This window comes from Mastigoproctus giganteus, chromosome 3 (assembly GCF_048544385.1).
Source record: "Mastigoproctus giganteus isolate SK-2022 chromosome 3, ASM4854438v1, whole genome shotgun sequence".
NCBI classification, from domain to species: domain Eukaryota; kingdom Metazoa; phylum Arthropoda; class Arachnida; order Uropygi; family Thelyphonidae; genus Mastigoproctus; species Mastigoproctus giganteus.
The window spans coordinates 224,581,906-224,598,322 of record NC_143577.1 but is presented as its reverse complement, the minus strand read 5'-3'; the positions used below and the strand labels follow the sequence as shown (position 1 = coordinate 224,598,322).

General features: G+C 37.0%; 1 protein-coding gene across 1 annotated transcript in view; it reads right to left on the bottom strand.

The window, feature by feature from the left end:
- SerRS (Seryl-tRNA synthetase) overlaps positions 1-16,417 on the bottom strand; it is a 71,114-nt gene that overhangs the window by 16,927 nt on the left and 37,770 nt on the right. The window contains exons 7-8 of the mRNA XM_090370899.1: positions 13,042-13,263; positions 11,318-11,447 (exon numbers count right to left, since the gene is read on the bottom strand). Of these exons, the coding sequence (XP_090227025.1) occupies positions 11,318-11,447; positions 13,042-13,263 (352 nt within the window). The remainder of the gene's footprint in view (positions 1-11,317; positions 11,448-13,041; positions 13,264-16,417) is intronic.

Genomic DNA, 16,417 nt, shown 5'->3' with positions numbered 1-16,417 from the left:
GAATACTTAATGATTTTGGAATAATTGAAAGCAAAGTGGAGGAGAAATTGTTGAAGTTAAACATAAGAAAAGCACCTGGGGTGGATGGGATCTATCCAGTTATATTAAAGGAGGTGGCAAAGCAACTAAGCAAACCCTTAGCCATAATTATGAGAGCATCCTTGGACTCAGGGGAGGTTCCCACGGACTGGAGATGTGCAAATGTATCCCCAATTCACAAAGGGGGATTGAAGGGTGACACGAGTAATTACAGACCAGTTAGTTTAATTTCTGTTCCGGGTAAAATAATGGAGTCACTGGTTAAAGATGCATTGCAGGATCATCTAGACAAGACTGCAGCAATAATTCAGACACAGCATGGATTTGTTAAGGGAAAGTCTTGTCTGACAAATTTGATAGGATATTATGATGTGATTACAAAGGAACCGGATACAAAAAATAATTTTGATATCATATATTTGGATTTCAGGAAAGCTTTTGACACTGTTGCGCATGGAAGACTATTGCACAAATTGGAGCAGAATGGTATTAAGGGTAAGTTGCTACAATGGATAAAAGGATGGTTAAGTGGGAGAAGACAGAGGGTGGTAATCAATGGGTGCTGCTCTTCGTGGACTAATGTTATTAGTGGAGTCCCACAGGGTTCGGTGTTAGGTCCACTGTTGTTTTGTATATTTATCAATGATATTGATGAAGGTATATCAGGCTTAATGTCGAAGTTTGCAGATGATACAAAGGTTGGCAGGGTTGTTAATGACAGTAATGGCAGTGTGCTACTGCAACAGGATCTAGATAATTTGGGCAGATGGGCTAAGAAGTGGCAACTGAAGTTTAACCTTGACAAATGCAAAGTACTGCATATGGGTAGAAGTAACCCCAGAGAAACGTACCAACTGTGTGGTACTACACTTAAGGTGGTAGAAAATGAAAAAGACCTGGGAGTAATTGTGCAGTCAGATATGAAGTTTTCTGAGCAATGCAGACAGGCTGCCAGGGCAGGTCATGGGGTTTTGTCAATGATATATAGGAATTTTGCTAGCAGGGAAAAGGAGGTGATTATCCCTCTGTATAAGGCAATGGTCAGGCCACGCCTTGAGTACTGCGTACAGGTCTGGAGGCCTCATTTTAGGAAGGATGTAGATTTACTTGAGCGTGTACAGAGAAGGGCAACAAGATTGGTGAGGGGAATGAAGGGATCCTCTTACCAAGAGAGGCTTAAGTTCTGCAAATTGCAGTGGCTGGAGACTAGGCACCTGCGCGGTGATCTGATTGAGGTATATTAGGCCTTGAATGGGTTGAGTACGCTGAATTCGGATGGGATCCTTCCACTTGTTCAGATTACGAACCTAAGGGGGCATAAATTCAAATTAAGAAAAGACAGATGTAGAATAGATGTGCGGAAATTTGCCTTTAGCCAGCGGGTGGTTAATTGCTGGAACAAACTTCCATCTGTCGTTGTGGAAGTTGATAGGTTGAATAAATTTAAGGAGGAACTGGACAGGCATTTGGAGGCAATGGTGTGATTTTTTTTTTTGGCTGATGCTGCATAAGCTCATACACTTGCTTTCTTGCATCACATGCCACTACTACTACTTTCAACCTGAATCCAAAAGTGCATCAATGCAATGGATACATCCTCATCCCAACAAGAAGTTCAAGGCTGCACTGTCAGCAGAGAAGATAATAGTGACTGTTTTTTGGGACTGTCATGGCTTTCTTCTTATGCATTTTTTAAAATGCCCAGAGATAACATGAATGCTGCATCATGTTACAGCATTCATGGTATCTCCAGATGTTGTTGTTGTTTAGGGGTTTTTTACATGCATCAGCAACTTAGGCCATACTGTGCAGAATATAATGTTTGTAAATTGAGTGTACTCTGTGGTTGTTTGCTGGACAAAAAAACCTGAATTTTTGGGAGGAAAAAAAACTACCCTCGCCTGAGACAGACTAACTGACCATGCTGTGAAAAAGACTAAAAAATTGCTCAGTTTATCGACAGAATTCGAACTCTGTTCTTTTCCACTCAGTGTGGGTGGGGGACGGTGATTATACCAACGGTGCTACAACCAGGAAGGTACCTCTGGAGTTCAATCCTTAAGGACTCAATTCTCAGAAAACAGCCTGGGTTATCGAGATGTGGAGTTTTGCTGTTATACAACAATGCATGGCCATAAAACCCCAGAGACAATTAATGCTATGGGTGGGAACTTCTTGACCTGCCCCACAGCCTCAACCTCATTCCCAGCAATTAAATTTTTTCATTTAACAAAGTGGAATATTATTTCAATGCAGGTATTGAAATAGTTTCCAAAAATAATACTATGCTGTATTATGTTTTTCTATCATGACTGTCTGGAAACACTATTGTCCCTCCAGTGACAGTAACTCAGATTGAGTTTAGGCCCTCTATAAATAACTAACGAGTTGTTATTGTTTGTTTGTTATTTGGTTTTTAGGAGCATTAGCAACTAAGGCCATATTGCTCGGGGATATGCGGTGGTCATTCCCTGACCTTTCCGCATCCTCCGTATTTGGTGGTGACGGGCTCGAAACCCGATCTAATCAAGAAGCGTGTGCTACGCACTGCTGCTGCTCCTTCCCACCTGGCTACGGAGACGCCCAACTAACGAGTTGATCCACGAGTTGATCTAAAGTAACATTGTTTTCAATCGAATAGCATCAAACAACATTGAATCTGTTATTCATTAAAAACTCAAAGGCACTCTTGTGACTTGTTTCAGAATTATCTGGTTACATTACCAGAAAGATAGCCTCAATTAGCAACCTTGTACTAAGCAGTGAATAAATGCACAGAATCTAGATAAGCAGCTAATTGGTATTTGGAAGAAAAACTTACTGGAAATGTAACTTTTATTGCATGTAAAATAAACCCATATTAGTAGGCCACATACAACCAAAGCAGAAATTTAATAAAGTAGAGTACTAGGTTGTGGACTGAGGCTATTTGCTGTCTGATGGACCCAAATAGTTCCAAAACTGGTCACAGCACTGCACTCAAGTTTCTAATGAATAACAGATCCAACTACCTAATGGATGATGTCCTTTGATTAAAAATCACTAGAGGGACAACTGTATCTCGAGACAGTCACGACAGAAAACATAACACAGTGCAACATTATTTTCTGAAACTATTACATGTATTTGGACCATTTAAAAAACAGCTTGGTGGCAAATGTATTTCTGATAATGCAGAGGTTGCAAATAATGGATGGCAGAGGCGCTCAGTATAGATGGTGTGTGTGGGGGGGGGGGTAATCTGACTCTTGGCAAGATCTTACCCAGACCAAGAAAGAATTTTGAAAATTATACTGCTAGTCAAATTAGACATATGGACACCAACATTTTAGTATACACGTCACAGCTACATGTGCTTCGAGGTAATTTCTATAAGTTTAAATAGTAAATTCTTTTATTTTATTGATATCCATAATTCGATGTAAAGTTTAAAAATTATTTTTTATTAAGTTCAATGCTGCAGCTTATTCAAGTTATTTTTTGAGGAAGACACCATGCATCTTCATTAGTTCTTATGGAGCAAAACAGTACAGCATTAAACCAATCCTTTACTTACAGAGTGTGTGGAGTCTCAGAACATCCTGATTGCAGCTCTTTGACATAAAAGACTGAGCATCACTGATGTATGTCACTAGTTACAACTGCAACCAACAGTTTTTTTTTTTTTATATACAGTGCTTTTCCAGAATTTTATGAACTGATAAGTGTATAAATGTTTTGGATGATTATATTGAAAAATAAATGTGTGTTCAGGTCAGTTTACTGCTTCTTTTTATTAACTTGCTATGTGACTGACTTACTAACCCTTCCTCACATTGGATTCTAGGACTGAGGCTACAGTGTATGTGGCTGCGTATTTCCGAAGCTCTTCATAGCAATTAGTTTTTGAAATAATTGAGGTTTTTTTAATTTCAATATACTAAACTGTAGTTAATACATAGTCTGAATTTTTAGTCACATTGGTTAGTTTATTTTTCTATTTAGATCGGTATTTGGAAAGCTACAGCTAAATATTCAGATAGCCTTTGCTTTTGATATTTTGGTGGGAACTTCGTAACTTTCATAAACAATTGTAAAGCAGTTATTAATCACTCCAAAATTGATTTTGATCAGGCTAAGAGTGGAAAACTTGCTTCTTGTCAAAAAGGTAGCTGAGCATTCTGGTCTCTTGCCAAAGCTATTGGTCACAAATTTTGCCCATCTCTATTCCCACCTCTGTCAAAACCAGACTGTTCTATTGCTACTTCAGCCAAGGATAAAGCTGACCTGCTAGCATTCTACTGTCCTTCTAACTTGTGTATTAATGATCTTGGTAAACCACCTCCCACCATTCCCAATACGCTCTATTCGATGCCTCCTGTGTGTTTCCACCAAAAGGATGTCAGAAAGATTTTGACAAATCTTGATGCTAGGAAAGCTTCAGGTCCTGATGGTATTTCTCCACTTATTCTCAAAAACTGTGCTCCTGAAATTACTCCTGTTCTGTGTCACCTTTTTTCACTATTTTATTCCAAAGGTGTTTTTCCTTATGCTTGGAAATTTGCTCATATCCAGCCAGTTGCTAAAAAGGGTGGAAAATCCCTCCCATACAATTGCTTCTACTCATTCTAAAGTAATGAAGAAATCAATTAACTGCTAACTCTTAAACAATCTAGAAACCTTCCATTTGATCAACAATTGCCAGTATGGATTCTGACAGTGTCGATCCACTGGTGATATACTGGCTAATGTTTACTTTTCTTCTAAACAGCTGTTCATGCCTATACTAACCGCAAATCCACCCTACCATGGTATATTGTTTCCACATCTGGGGCGGTGCCCCCAAAACTTCTCTCAGGGTTCTAGATTCCATTCAAAAGATGGCAGTTAGGTTAATTAATGACTCATCTCTAACAGAGTCTCTTCACTCTTTGTCTCATAGATGTTCTGTTTCTGTTGCAGTCCTTTTCTATAGATATTTCCATGTGCAATGTTCTTTTGAATTGGCTTCTATAATTCCCACTCTCTCTTTCAAAGCAGTCCTTTTACTGTCCAACTCCAAACTCACAGAACCAACTTTTTTTCTTCCTCATTTATTCATTCAACTTCTGTTTTCTGGAACAACCTTCATTCATACGTATTTCCTGAAAATTACAATCTACAGAAGTTCAAGTCAAATGTCAAAAAATATCTTCTTTCATCTTCTCAACCTCCAACTCATGCACAGTACTAAAGGTTCTAATGCCTCTTGTATTTGGGGTTTCCATTAAAAAAAATAAGCAAATTTCATTGGGTAGCTTAATTTTAATTTCACCAGTGGTTAAAAGTTTTGTCAGCAGTATAATTTCTGTAATACTTTGTTAATTTAAATTCTACAGTATACTGTAGTTAAATCTGTGAAGTATTTGGATAGCTGCAGCTTAATATTCAGATGGCTTTTGTTATCAATATTTTGGCAGGAACTCTAACTTTTGCCAAGTAGCTAAAATTTAACTTCTTTAGGGGCTAAAGTTTTGCAACATTTCTGTAATATTTTGTTAACATAAAGTTCCATTGCGATGTTAGCTCCACCGTTGCTAACATTGTGATGGAGGAACAGATATTCCTAAAACCGCCTGTACCGATTACAATGTGGTGCAGATACGTTGATATCTTCACCATCATCCCACATAGTTCAGAGGCAACACTGTTAAAGTACCTTAACTCCTTATCTCCGTTCATCCAGTTCACCTTAGAGTTAGAAGTGAACAGATCCCTTTCTTTTCTGGATGTTCTAGTGAAGCGAGTGGGCCCACGCCTGGAAACCTTGGAGTACTGTAAGCCAATGTAGCGCAGGCAATTTACTAACTACAGATCAGCCCGTGCCCCTTTTCATCTAAACAGCACTGCACGAGCTCTATTCTCTCAAGCTTGGAGCCATTCCAGCTAAGAGGAAGCCAGGCGCACCTCATTGAGATTTCCAGAGTAAAAGCTGACCTAGTCAATTGTGGGTACCCAAACCATGCTACAAATGCCACTTGAGTTGCAAGTGCTTGCTACAAACACAAGAACTTGAAACTCATCCAAGGCCATCCCCCTCCCTGTGACAGTGTACCCACTGCCTATATTCCTTACTATCCGGGCATGTTGGACTAGATTTCTAAGATCCTACATGAGTACTGCATGAAATGCATACAACTCCCTGGTAGGAGCTTACATTCTCTGGTCTTGAATGTAAAAACTCCCATCGCCCCTCTCTTAAGTAGTGGAATAGTATACTGTGTAACGTGTCACGATTGCGGCAGTTGCTATATAGGGAAGAGCTCACGATGCCTTCAGGATTGCCTCGCAGAACATGATAGATTGATTCACCTAGGTGACATGCACACTCTGCAATTGCGGAACATTTCTGGTCAACTCATCATGACCTTAATCAATCCCAGACGCGATTGTGAAGTGATTGACTAATCCCGACACTACCGTCACCACCTTTGGTTAGAATCGTTAAATATATCAAGCTGTCCAAAAGCCTTAAATCGCTGCAAGGGTACAAGGCTACACCCTATCTTAGAATCAACAGTTTTGAAACTCGACAAACGCTGGCAGCAATCCCACACATGTCTGTGCACCAACAATGAGTGCCGATCTAGTGAATGAATGTTTGAACAATTTTGCAGTCATGTGCACACTCTCAAAGTCATATGAGCATGCAGAGCTCATTTAGTATTTATTTTATCTCTAATGTCTATATTTTATTAGTATTCTGTATGCGTTTATTTTCACTTGCTGAAGAAGGGGTTTGTTACCCTGAAAGCTTCCTGTATTATCTTAACTTAACTTACTTATTAAAATCTAGTTACTGTTTCCACTGGATGTGCGGTATTACTCTCTTAAATCATGGAATCCAGTACCACAGGCCCGTTCTCCTCTATAATATACCGTAAATTTAAATTTCATAATCTTTCTAAAGGTCAAATCTTACTTAAATAATGGTTGTTACAAGGTTCACTTTCAATGCAAAAGTCCAAGGACATTGTGACTCAGACAGAAATGACTGCAGGCATTTCCAGTGTGTTGTGACTTCACTTGTATAGCCTGTGGCATATATTCTAAGGTTGGTCTAGTAGACAGAATTAGCTGAACTGACGATTCTTTTCTTTGCACCCAATGTAAGGAGTGTACCAATCTCAAATTAGAACTTGTGCATTACAAAAATATTTGAGTCACTGAAGAAACAGGTGCTTGCTCTAGAAAAAAGTGTAACTGGGAGCTTGTCAGGGACTCGAGTATCTCATGACCTATCAAGCGATGCACCCCTGATTCAGGTCCCACAAAAGAATAGTTATGTGTAGACTGCTCTGGTCAAAGGTGATCTAGTTTTATTGGGAGACTCTCCTGTCAGGGAAATGGATAACATTTTTTGTAATAAAGATAGGTGGACCAGAACTTGAGTGTGTTTGCCAGAAGCAACAATTGATAATGTTACCAACAGAATGTCAGATTTTAAGTGAGGTAAAGAGAGAATTATTACTCATGTGGGCACTAATGATATTAAATATACATGACCTGGCTATCTGTTGAACAAATATAGGACTCTGCTGAAAAAATGTCCAACGTTAGGGCAGAATGCAATTCTGCCAGACAAGACAGGAGGGATTATATTCTGAGAGCCTTGTAGATTAACTCAAGACTTGAGAGAATCTGAATGGCTCCAGGAGGATATTTTTTATCAGTGTGGCCCACATTTGTAGGTAGAAGGAATCTATTTTTTAGAGATGATATTTATTTGAACAAAGGTGGTGCAAGAATTTTTTCCAGTATCATTGAAGATACCTTAAGGGTTCAGGGAAACTGCTAATTAAGGAGGAGAAGGGTAATGTAAATCTGCATTTATCTGATGATATGGATCAAAGTAATGCTTGCACTCACCTCAAGAATTCTTGTTTCTTGCTGCAACAACTGATGTTGATAAAATGCTCTAAGGGTAGCAATATTTCAAGTGAGGGGGAAGGTAAAGATATAGGGAAACAAACCTAAATAACTTCAAGGGGCATGTCAGGGTAGTAACCTATAGAAGATACTTAGCCTTAACTGTGCACACAGTAATGTCAGGAGTGTTGTCAATAAAATGGCTGAATCTGAATTCCCGGTTAGGACAACTAATGCTGACATAATAGAGTTAACAGAAACATGGTACCACTCAGAAATTGGTGATGACAAGTTCCACTATAGTATGTATAATGTATTTAGGAAAGAGAGATGATAGAAGGCGTGGAGGGGTTGTGCTTCTTGTCAAAAGTAGACTGAATGTGAAAAGAGCTTTTGATGAGTCTGAAGTTGTCTACCAGCACAGAATCTGTGTGGTATGAGTTAGTTGGAAGCAAAGGTATAATGAAAGTGGGAGTAATCTACAGACAAGACGATTGTAAAGAGTATGACAAGTGTCTCTAGGTGCAGATGGAATGGACAAGCAAGCAAGCATGAATGTCTTATTATGGATGACTTTAATCTGCCCCAGATTCGAATAAGTGGGAAGGAAATTCACCTTGGGGAAAATAATAATCTAGTTCATTTTTTTAAATGACCTAGATTATTTGTACCAGTACGTTAGAGAAAGTACTAGGAGTGAAAATATAATTGACCTCATCATTACTAATGAATCATATGACATCACAGGGCTTAAAGTATAGGAATCATTGTCAAAAAGTGAGCATGCAATCATCAGTTGGAAGATGAAGAAAGATGTTGCAGTAGTTAAAAGTAAAGGGTAAAGTAATGGGTTTTAACTTTAGATGAGAGGACGTTGACAATTTAAGGCACTTTATGGCATCTATTAATTGGGCAGACTGCCGAGCGAGTGCGAATACATTTGAATTATGGAATACTTTTAAAGCAAAAACCATAAAAGCCATGAACACATACGTACCATTAAGAAAATATTGCAGGAGGAGGATGCTGAAATTGATGACTGTGGAGCTGGCTGGTCAAATAGAGCAGAAAAAGATAGAATAGGATAGTTACAGAGCAATAAAAAGTACTGAAGTCTACAACAGTTACAAGTTGATCTGTAATAGTACCACAAACAAGGTTATGGAGGCCAAGGCTGCGTATGAAAAAGCATTGGCTAAGAGAGCAAAGAATAGAAACAAGTAATTTTTCATGCATGTGAATACAATGAAGAAAAAAGCAAATCAGATCAGACTCTTGTGCATTGGGTGTGGGAAAGACTTAGATAACCCAGCTGATGTTGCAAATGAATTGAACACGTACTTTGCATCTGTCTTTACTGACTAAAGACCCTTCATGCTGAGAAGAAGCTGCGCAAGTGAGGCCGAACCATATGAAATGAGTGAGGTCAGAATCGGAAAAGTGTCAATGTATGGCCAACACATAAAGGCAAATCTAGGAGTGAAGCTGGTAACTACATATCAGTCTGACTTAGGTGGTAAAGAAAATCTTAGAAGCAATGACTAAAAGTGCAATTCAGGGACATTTTGATAGACGTGTGTCCTTCAGAATGCTATAGCTTTGTTAAGGGAAAGTCATGTTTATCGAACTTAGTAAGCTACTTGGGCAAATTTACTCATGAGCTGAATGTAGGGAACAATTTCAACATAGTTTATTTGGATTTTAGTAAGACATTTGACTCAGTCCCTCATGAGAGGTTATGTATGAGTTGGAACATGTTGAGATTACTGGAAAGATTCTAAGATGGATTACTGAATGGCTGCAGAGCAGAAAGTTGATTAATAGATATTCTTCAGATTGGCATAACAATGGGAGTGGGGCCCCCCAAGGATTAGTTCTTGGATCACTGTTGTTTCTCATTTTCATAAATCACATTGACAAAGGGATAGAAGGCATGATGTAAAAATTTGCAGACAACGTAAAAAAAATTGGTAGGGTTGTTAATGATCAGTGCCAAGCAGCACTCCTTCAGGATGACTTGAACAGACTTCAAAGATGGTCAGAGAAGTGGCAGCTAAATGCAAGATCTTACACTTGGGGAAAAGCAACCCCAAAATAAATTATACAATTGGTGGTGTTGAATTAAAACAGGGGAAGAAGAAAGGGAGCTGGGAGTTATGATACAGGCAAATATGAAGTTTTCTGAGCAGTGTAACCAGGCAGCCAGGAAAGCCCATGGTGTAGAGACAAGGAGGTCTTAATCCCACTACAAGGCAATTGTAAAACCTCATTTGGAATACTGTGAAGAAAGACATTAAGTTTCTTGAAAGGGTCCAAAGACAGGCAACTCGAATGGTGACATCTGCAAAAGGATAACTGTATGAGGAAAAACTCTGATTATGTGGTCTATAGAGCTTGGCAACCAGGCACCTCAGAGGTGACCTGATTGAGGTTTATAAAGCTCTGAGAGGGATTAGTAAAACAAATGGTGGAATTTTCACTGTTATAAATAATTCCAGAACTAGGGGCCATAAATTCAAATTACAGGGGTTGAGGTTTAGATTAGATTGAAGGAAGTTTTCTTTTAGCCAGCAAGCCATTGTTTACTGGAACAAGTTGCTCTCACAGATGGTTTAGGATAACAGTTTGAATAAATCCAAAGGTCAACTGGATAATTACCTATGTGAGGAGGGAAGCATATAATTTGTATTTTATCTACCTTTTTTTTTTTTTTTTTTTTTTTGCCAGTGCAACAAAAGCTTGTAGCTTCCTTGCATTGCTTTGTTTGTTTGTTTGTTATTTAGTTTTTAGGAGCATTAGCAACTAAGGCCATATTGCTCCGGGGATATGCGGTGGTCATTCCCTGACCTTTCCGCATCCTCCGTATTTGGTGGTCACGGGCTCGAACCCCGGTCTAATCAAGAAGCGTGTGCTACGCACTGATGCTCCTGCCCACCTGGCTACGGAGGCGCCCCCTTGCACTGCATGGCAAATACTATTACTATTACATACAAGGCCAATAATGCCTAATTTAAGTTTGCTCATTCCTTATTTATATAAAATTGCTATTTATACAAAATTATATATTACCAACCTAAATTACCATTCTAGATTGGTAATTTAGGTTGGAAATATTTTATTCAGTGAATAATCAAAAATAATATAATAATTGACAGGTGCAACTAAATTACAACTGTAAATAAGATGCTTTGTATATAAAATCATGGTTACCAGTGGCTTTGGTACAAGGCCTCCCCTAAGATTCAGATTCACATCAAAGATGGCATCTCACTGACAAAATTTCATCATATAAAAATCTTTAGTAGTTAAATTTTTTAGAATGTCTTTTAAAATTTATATACTCTAAAAATGGAAAAACTGTTGCTAAGAAAAACAATCAAAATATACTTACCTGAAACAATATTTACAATTTGATAAGGAATGCCTAGAGTTTGGCAGAATTCTTCTGCATTTGAAATCATTTCATTGAACATTTCCCACGATTTATCATCATGAGGTGAAGTTATACAGAACTGTTCAACCTGTTAGAATATATGAATAAAAAGGACAAATAAATGACATTGAAAATTTGTTTAAAATACACCACCACCTTTTGTGGAAGTGGAGGGACAAAGGGTAAGTATGTTTTCTCATCTTTGTAAATGATTTTTAATTTTACAGTTTTTTCTACAATTTGTACAGTTCTATGAAAAATGTACCCATAACAGTTACCCAACTGAAAGAAATAATACAAAATTATATTACTTTTCAATAATACTTTACTGAAAGAAGAAAGGGAGCTGAAAGGTAATAAAAAGATATTTGCTTTGCAAAGACATTTGGGTCATTAAAGGTATTCAAATTTATGCCTACTACTGAACTTGTTGGCATTCACAAAGGACTGACTGATGTTCTACAGCATAATATTCAGTACTGACCTTGAATATTTGTAAATAATTTTTATCAAAATCACCACCATCATCCTTTCTTGCACAACCTAGAAGTGCACTGTTTAGCAGACAGTGCACTACAGTCAGTATAAAAAAACTGACAACTTGGTTAACTTATAATGTAAATGTTAAAGTTGTCCCCCAACAAATGTTATATCAAGGGTGCACTATTATTATATATGTAATATATAATCCAACATTAGAATAACTAATTTTAAGTTGGAAAAGATATTACGTAAAAATATATAAACTATAACCATATCATTTGCACTCATTTTAGAACAGCTTTATCAAAAATTTCGTATATACACAACTTAATTCGCTTCTTGTCTGCTCCTCCTTCAATTGCATTTAAATTTGATTCTCGATTTTTTAAAAATCATAGATAAACTGCTTGCAGGTATGCTATATTTCTCCACAATATCTTTTTCCTTAAAACCCTAGTCAACATCATGAAGAATCTTGCTTTATCATTAATACAGAGTTGTTAAAATTACAGTATCCCTATGTAGAGGGCTCTGGAGCAAGTTCTACGGCTCGTACTGAAATGAAACTTGGACAACAGGTACAATAAAGAATGCACTCACCATTTATTGGAAAAAAAAAAATTAGTTACGAAATTTGTCACTATATGGCACCATGGCAATATAAATCACTTGAACAGCGCTACAATTGTTCAATGTGTTCTCCATTTTGATCAACAACAGTTTACATTCAAAGAACAGCATTTTCTACAGCAGAACATAACATGTCACAAGGAAATCACAAGGTTGTTGTTGTTATTTGGTTTTTAGGAGCATTAGCAACTAAGGCCATATTGCTCCGGGAATATGCGGTGGTCATTCCCTGACCTTTCCGCATCCTCCGTATTTGGTGGTGATGGGCTCGAACCCCGGTCTAATCAAGAAGCCTGTGCTATGCACTGCTGCTCCTTCCCACCTGGTTACAGAGGCGCCTGAAATCACAAGGGGGGGGAGAAGGAAATATTACAAGGAAAATAATTCCTTGTAATATTTTGTAATAATTTACAATAAAATATTATTTGTAATAATATTTTATTGTTATAATCTAAGGAGGAAATAATCACAAGGAAATATTACCAAAACAAAAGAACACTATTAAAATATTTTATAAAAAGGGGGGGAGTGGGGAGAAGAGAGAGATTCTAATAAAAACATTTGCTTACTTTATCAAACTGATGAACTCTAAAAATTCCACGAGTATCCCGACCATGAGATCCAACTTCTTGTCTGAAGCAAGTTGACAACCCAGCATATCGAATTGGAAGGGATTCTGTTGCTATCCATTCATCCCTATGAAAAGCAGCTATGGGTTGTTCTGAAGTTGCTATGAGATATTTCTCTTCGCAGACACCATCTCCACCTTTTTCAGAGCCTTTTCCAATGACCTATAAAAATACAAATTCAAGTTTGATTTAAAATATTTAGTTTTAAGTTATAATTGATATTAATTAAAAATATTAAAACTATAAAATCACAAGGAAATATTTACAAAACAAGGGAACACTATTAGAATATTTTAGGTAACAGAAATAATTGTAGACCAAGAAAAATTAATTGAAGAAACTTGTTTTACCAAGTCAAAGTATGTTTTCATAGTAATCAGAAAGATGTGTGTGCAGTTTACAGGTTAATTTATTTTAAAACTATCTATTAAAAATAAATCCCATTCTTTCATGTGCTAGTTCTCTATTCTCCTCTCTTCCCATAAAAGTAATATGAAATAATAAATAAAACTAAAGCTTATTAAAAACCTAATTAAAGTCTGCACATTTAAATTTATTTAAATTACGTTTACACAATTTTCACCGTAAGTATCACAAATTAAAAAAATTTATTCAGAGCATTAAAAACATTATCAGGAACATTATTATAGTTTTCACAAAACTATAGACCCAGACAAACCATTTTAAAAGCATGAATCATTTCTTTGTGAGTTGGCTTTTCTATGGGTTGTTGCAATGCATCTTCAGCTTCATAGTTAATTTCTTCATGAACATGGTTGTATCTATTAGCACTGTTCAACAGTATTTCATCTTCATTTGGATGTCCTGTTGTAGCCAGATCTTGATCTATATAAACATAATCATCCAGTGTAATTTCATTTTCGATGTTTCCAGCCGATTCTAATAATGTACAAAAGTTTTTCAGTTGTGAAAGGGGTAGTTCACCTTGTTCATCCGACTTCTGTGTGCAATGCAAATCCCACTTTCGAAAAAACAATTTTGAATAGTGTATTCAGTGACATAGTTTGTCCAAACTTTTGCCAGTTCAGAGATGCAATCTCTAAGGTTAATCGTAACCTCCAAGTTTCTATTTTCTTGTAACACATTGACAATCTTCATTATTATTCTCTTTTGATAATGAAATTTAATTTTTAATAATGCCTTGGCCCAATGGCTGGAGTTTTGACATTATGTTTGGTGGTAAAAACAACAACTTCACACTTAAGTTTGGCAGAAATACTGGCAGGATGTGCCGGACAGTTGTCAGTTTTAATGCTTGTCTAGTTTTAATATCCACTCTTCGAAAATATCACTTGACATTCATGCTTTTTTATTAAAGGTGCAGCAAACATCCAAAGATTTTGTGCCTCTAAAACATCTTGGGTTTTTTGATTTTCCGATGACTAAAAGTCTTAATTTTTCACTTCCTGCCATATTGGCTCCAACTAACACAGTGATTCTTTCTTTGCTTTGTTTCCCACCAAAACACTTATCATCCTTAAAAGCAAGTGGTCTATTAGGTAAACATTTAAAGAATAAACCCATTTTGTCAGCATTAAAAACATCCTTAGGTTCATATTCTTCCAAAATCTTCTTTAAGATGTTGTTCCTCCAACTGTTGCAATCTTCTTCGCTTACAGTAACACTTTCTCCACAAATAACCTTTTCCACAATTCTGTGGTGCTTCTTAAATTTATCTAACCACCCCGTGCTCGCATTAAATTCTGTGTCCAAGGGACTGTGCAAATTTCAGAGCTTGTTGCTTAATTATTGGACCTGATATTGGTATATTCTTTTCACATATCATTTGCACCCATTTTAGAATAGCTTTATCAACATCTTCGTATATACACAACTTAATTCGCTTCTTGTCTGCTCCTCCTTCAATTGCATTTAAATTTGATTCTCGATTTTTTAAAATCGTACATAAACTGCTTGCAGGTATGCTATATTTCTCTGCAACATCTTTTTTCTTAAAACCCTGGTCAACATCATGAAGAATCTTGAGTTTATCATTAATACAGGGTTGTTAAAATTACAGTATCCCTATGAAGAGGGCTCTGGAGCAAGTTCTAAGGCTCTTAGTGAAAAGAAATTTGGACAACGGGTACAATAAAGAATGCGCTTGCCATTTATTGGGAAAAAAAAATTAGTTACAAAATTTGTCACTATATGGCACTGTGGCAATACAAATCACTTGAACAGCACTACAACTGTTCAATGTGTCCTCCATTTTGATCAACAACAGTTTCCATTTGAAGAACAGCATTTTCTATAGCAGAACATAACATGTCAACTGGAATAGCCAGCACAATGCTGTTCTTCAAATCTGCCAAGTTTGACATCCTTCCCGGTACACTTGGTTCTTCGAAAAACCCCACAACCAGAAGTCGCATGGGTGAGGTCCGGTGATCGGGGTGGCCAAGATGTCTCGAAACAAAGGCTGATCACCCGTTCGTCTGTAAAGTGTTGCCTTAGCAATCCACATTCTACAGCTGGGGAGCGGCTGTAAAATGTATTTGATTATACTGAAGGAAGCAAATCTTTACCTGTCATAATGAGAGAGTATCCTTTGATTCAAATAATGTCTCTATAAATTGAAGATGTACAAATGTGTCCCCTCTTCAAAAAAGGTGGTTCAAACAGTGAGATGAGCAACTACAGACCTGTAAATGTGACTTCTGTACCAGGAAAGATTATGGAGTCTTTAGTTAAGGATGGAATGCAATACAGTACAATCAACTGGACAGGTATGGAATTATAAGGAATCACAACTTGGCTTTAAGGGCAGATTATGTTCGACTAATCTAATTAACAACTAAGATTATAAGTAAAGAATGGATAGAAGGAATAACTTTGATGTCATTTACTTAGATTTCAATAATGCTTTTGATATAGTCTCACATGAACAATTGTTGCACAGGAGCAATTTATGCATTAAAGACAAGTTACTACTATGGATAAAAGGGATGGTTAAGTGATAGTGATAGAAAATAGTTATAAATGGTTTTTGATCTACACGAGTGGGGGTTTCATAGCGTTGATTTATTGTCCCCTACTGTTTCTAATATTCATTAATGATATTGATGTAGGTATTACAAGTTTAATCATCTAAGTTTGCTGATAGCCCAAAGGTGGGCAGGGTGATTAATGAAAGTAATCGGTATGTTATTTCAATATGACCTAGATAAATTGTCTGGATGGGCTGGGAAATGGCAACTGATGTGTAATATTGGAAAATCCTATGGTAAATATACATTAGTATGTAATAGTTACTCGGGGGATTAGGCATGGTAAGGCAGATTACGAGGTCCTT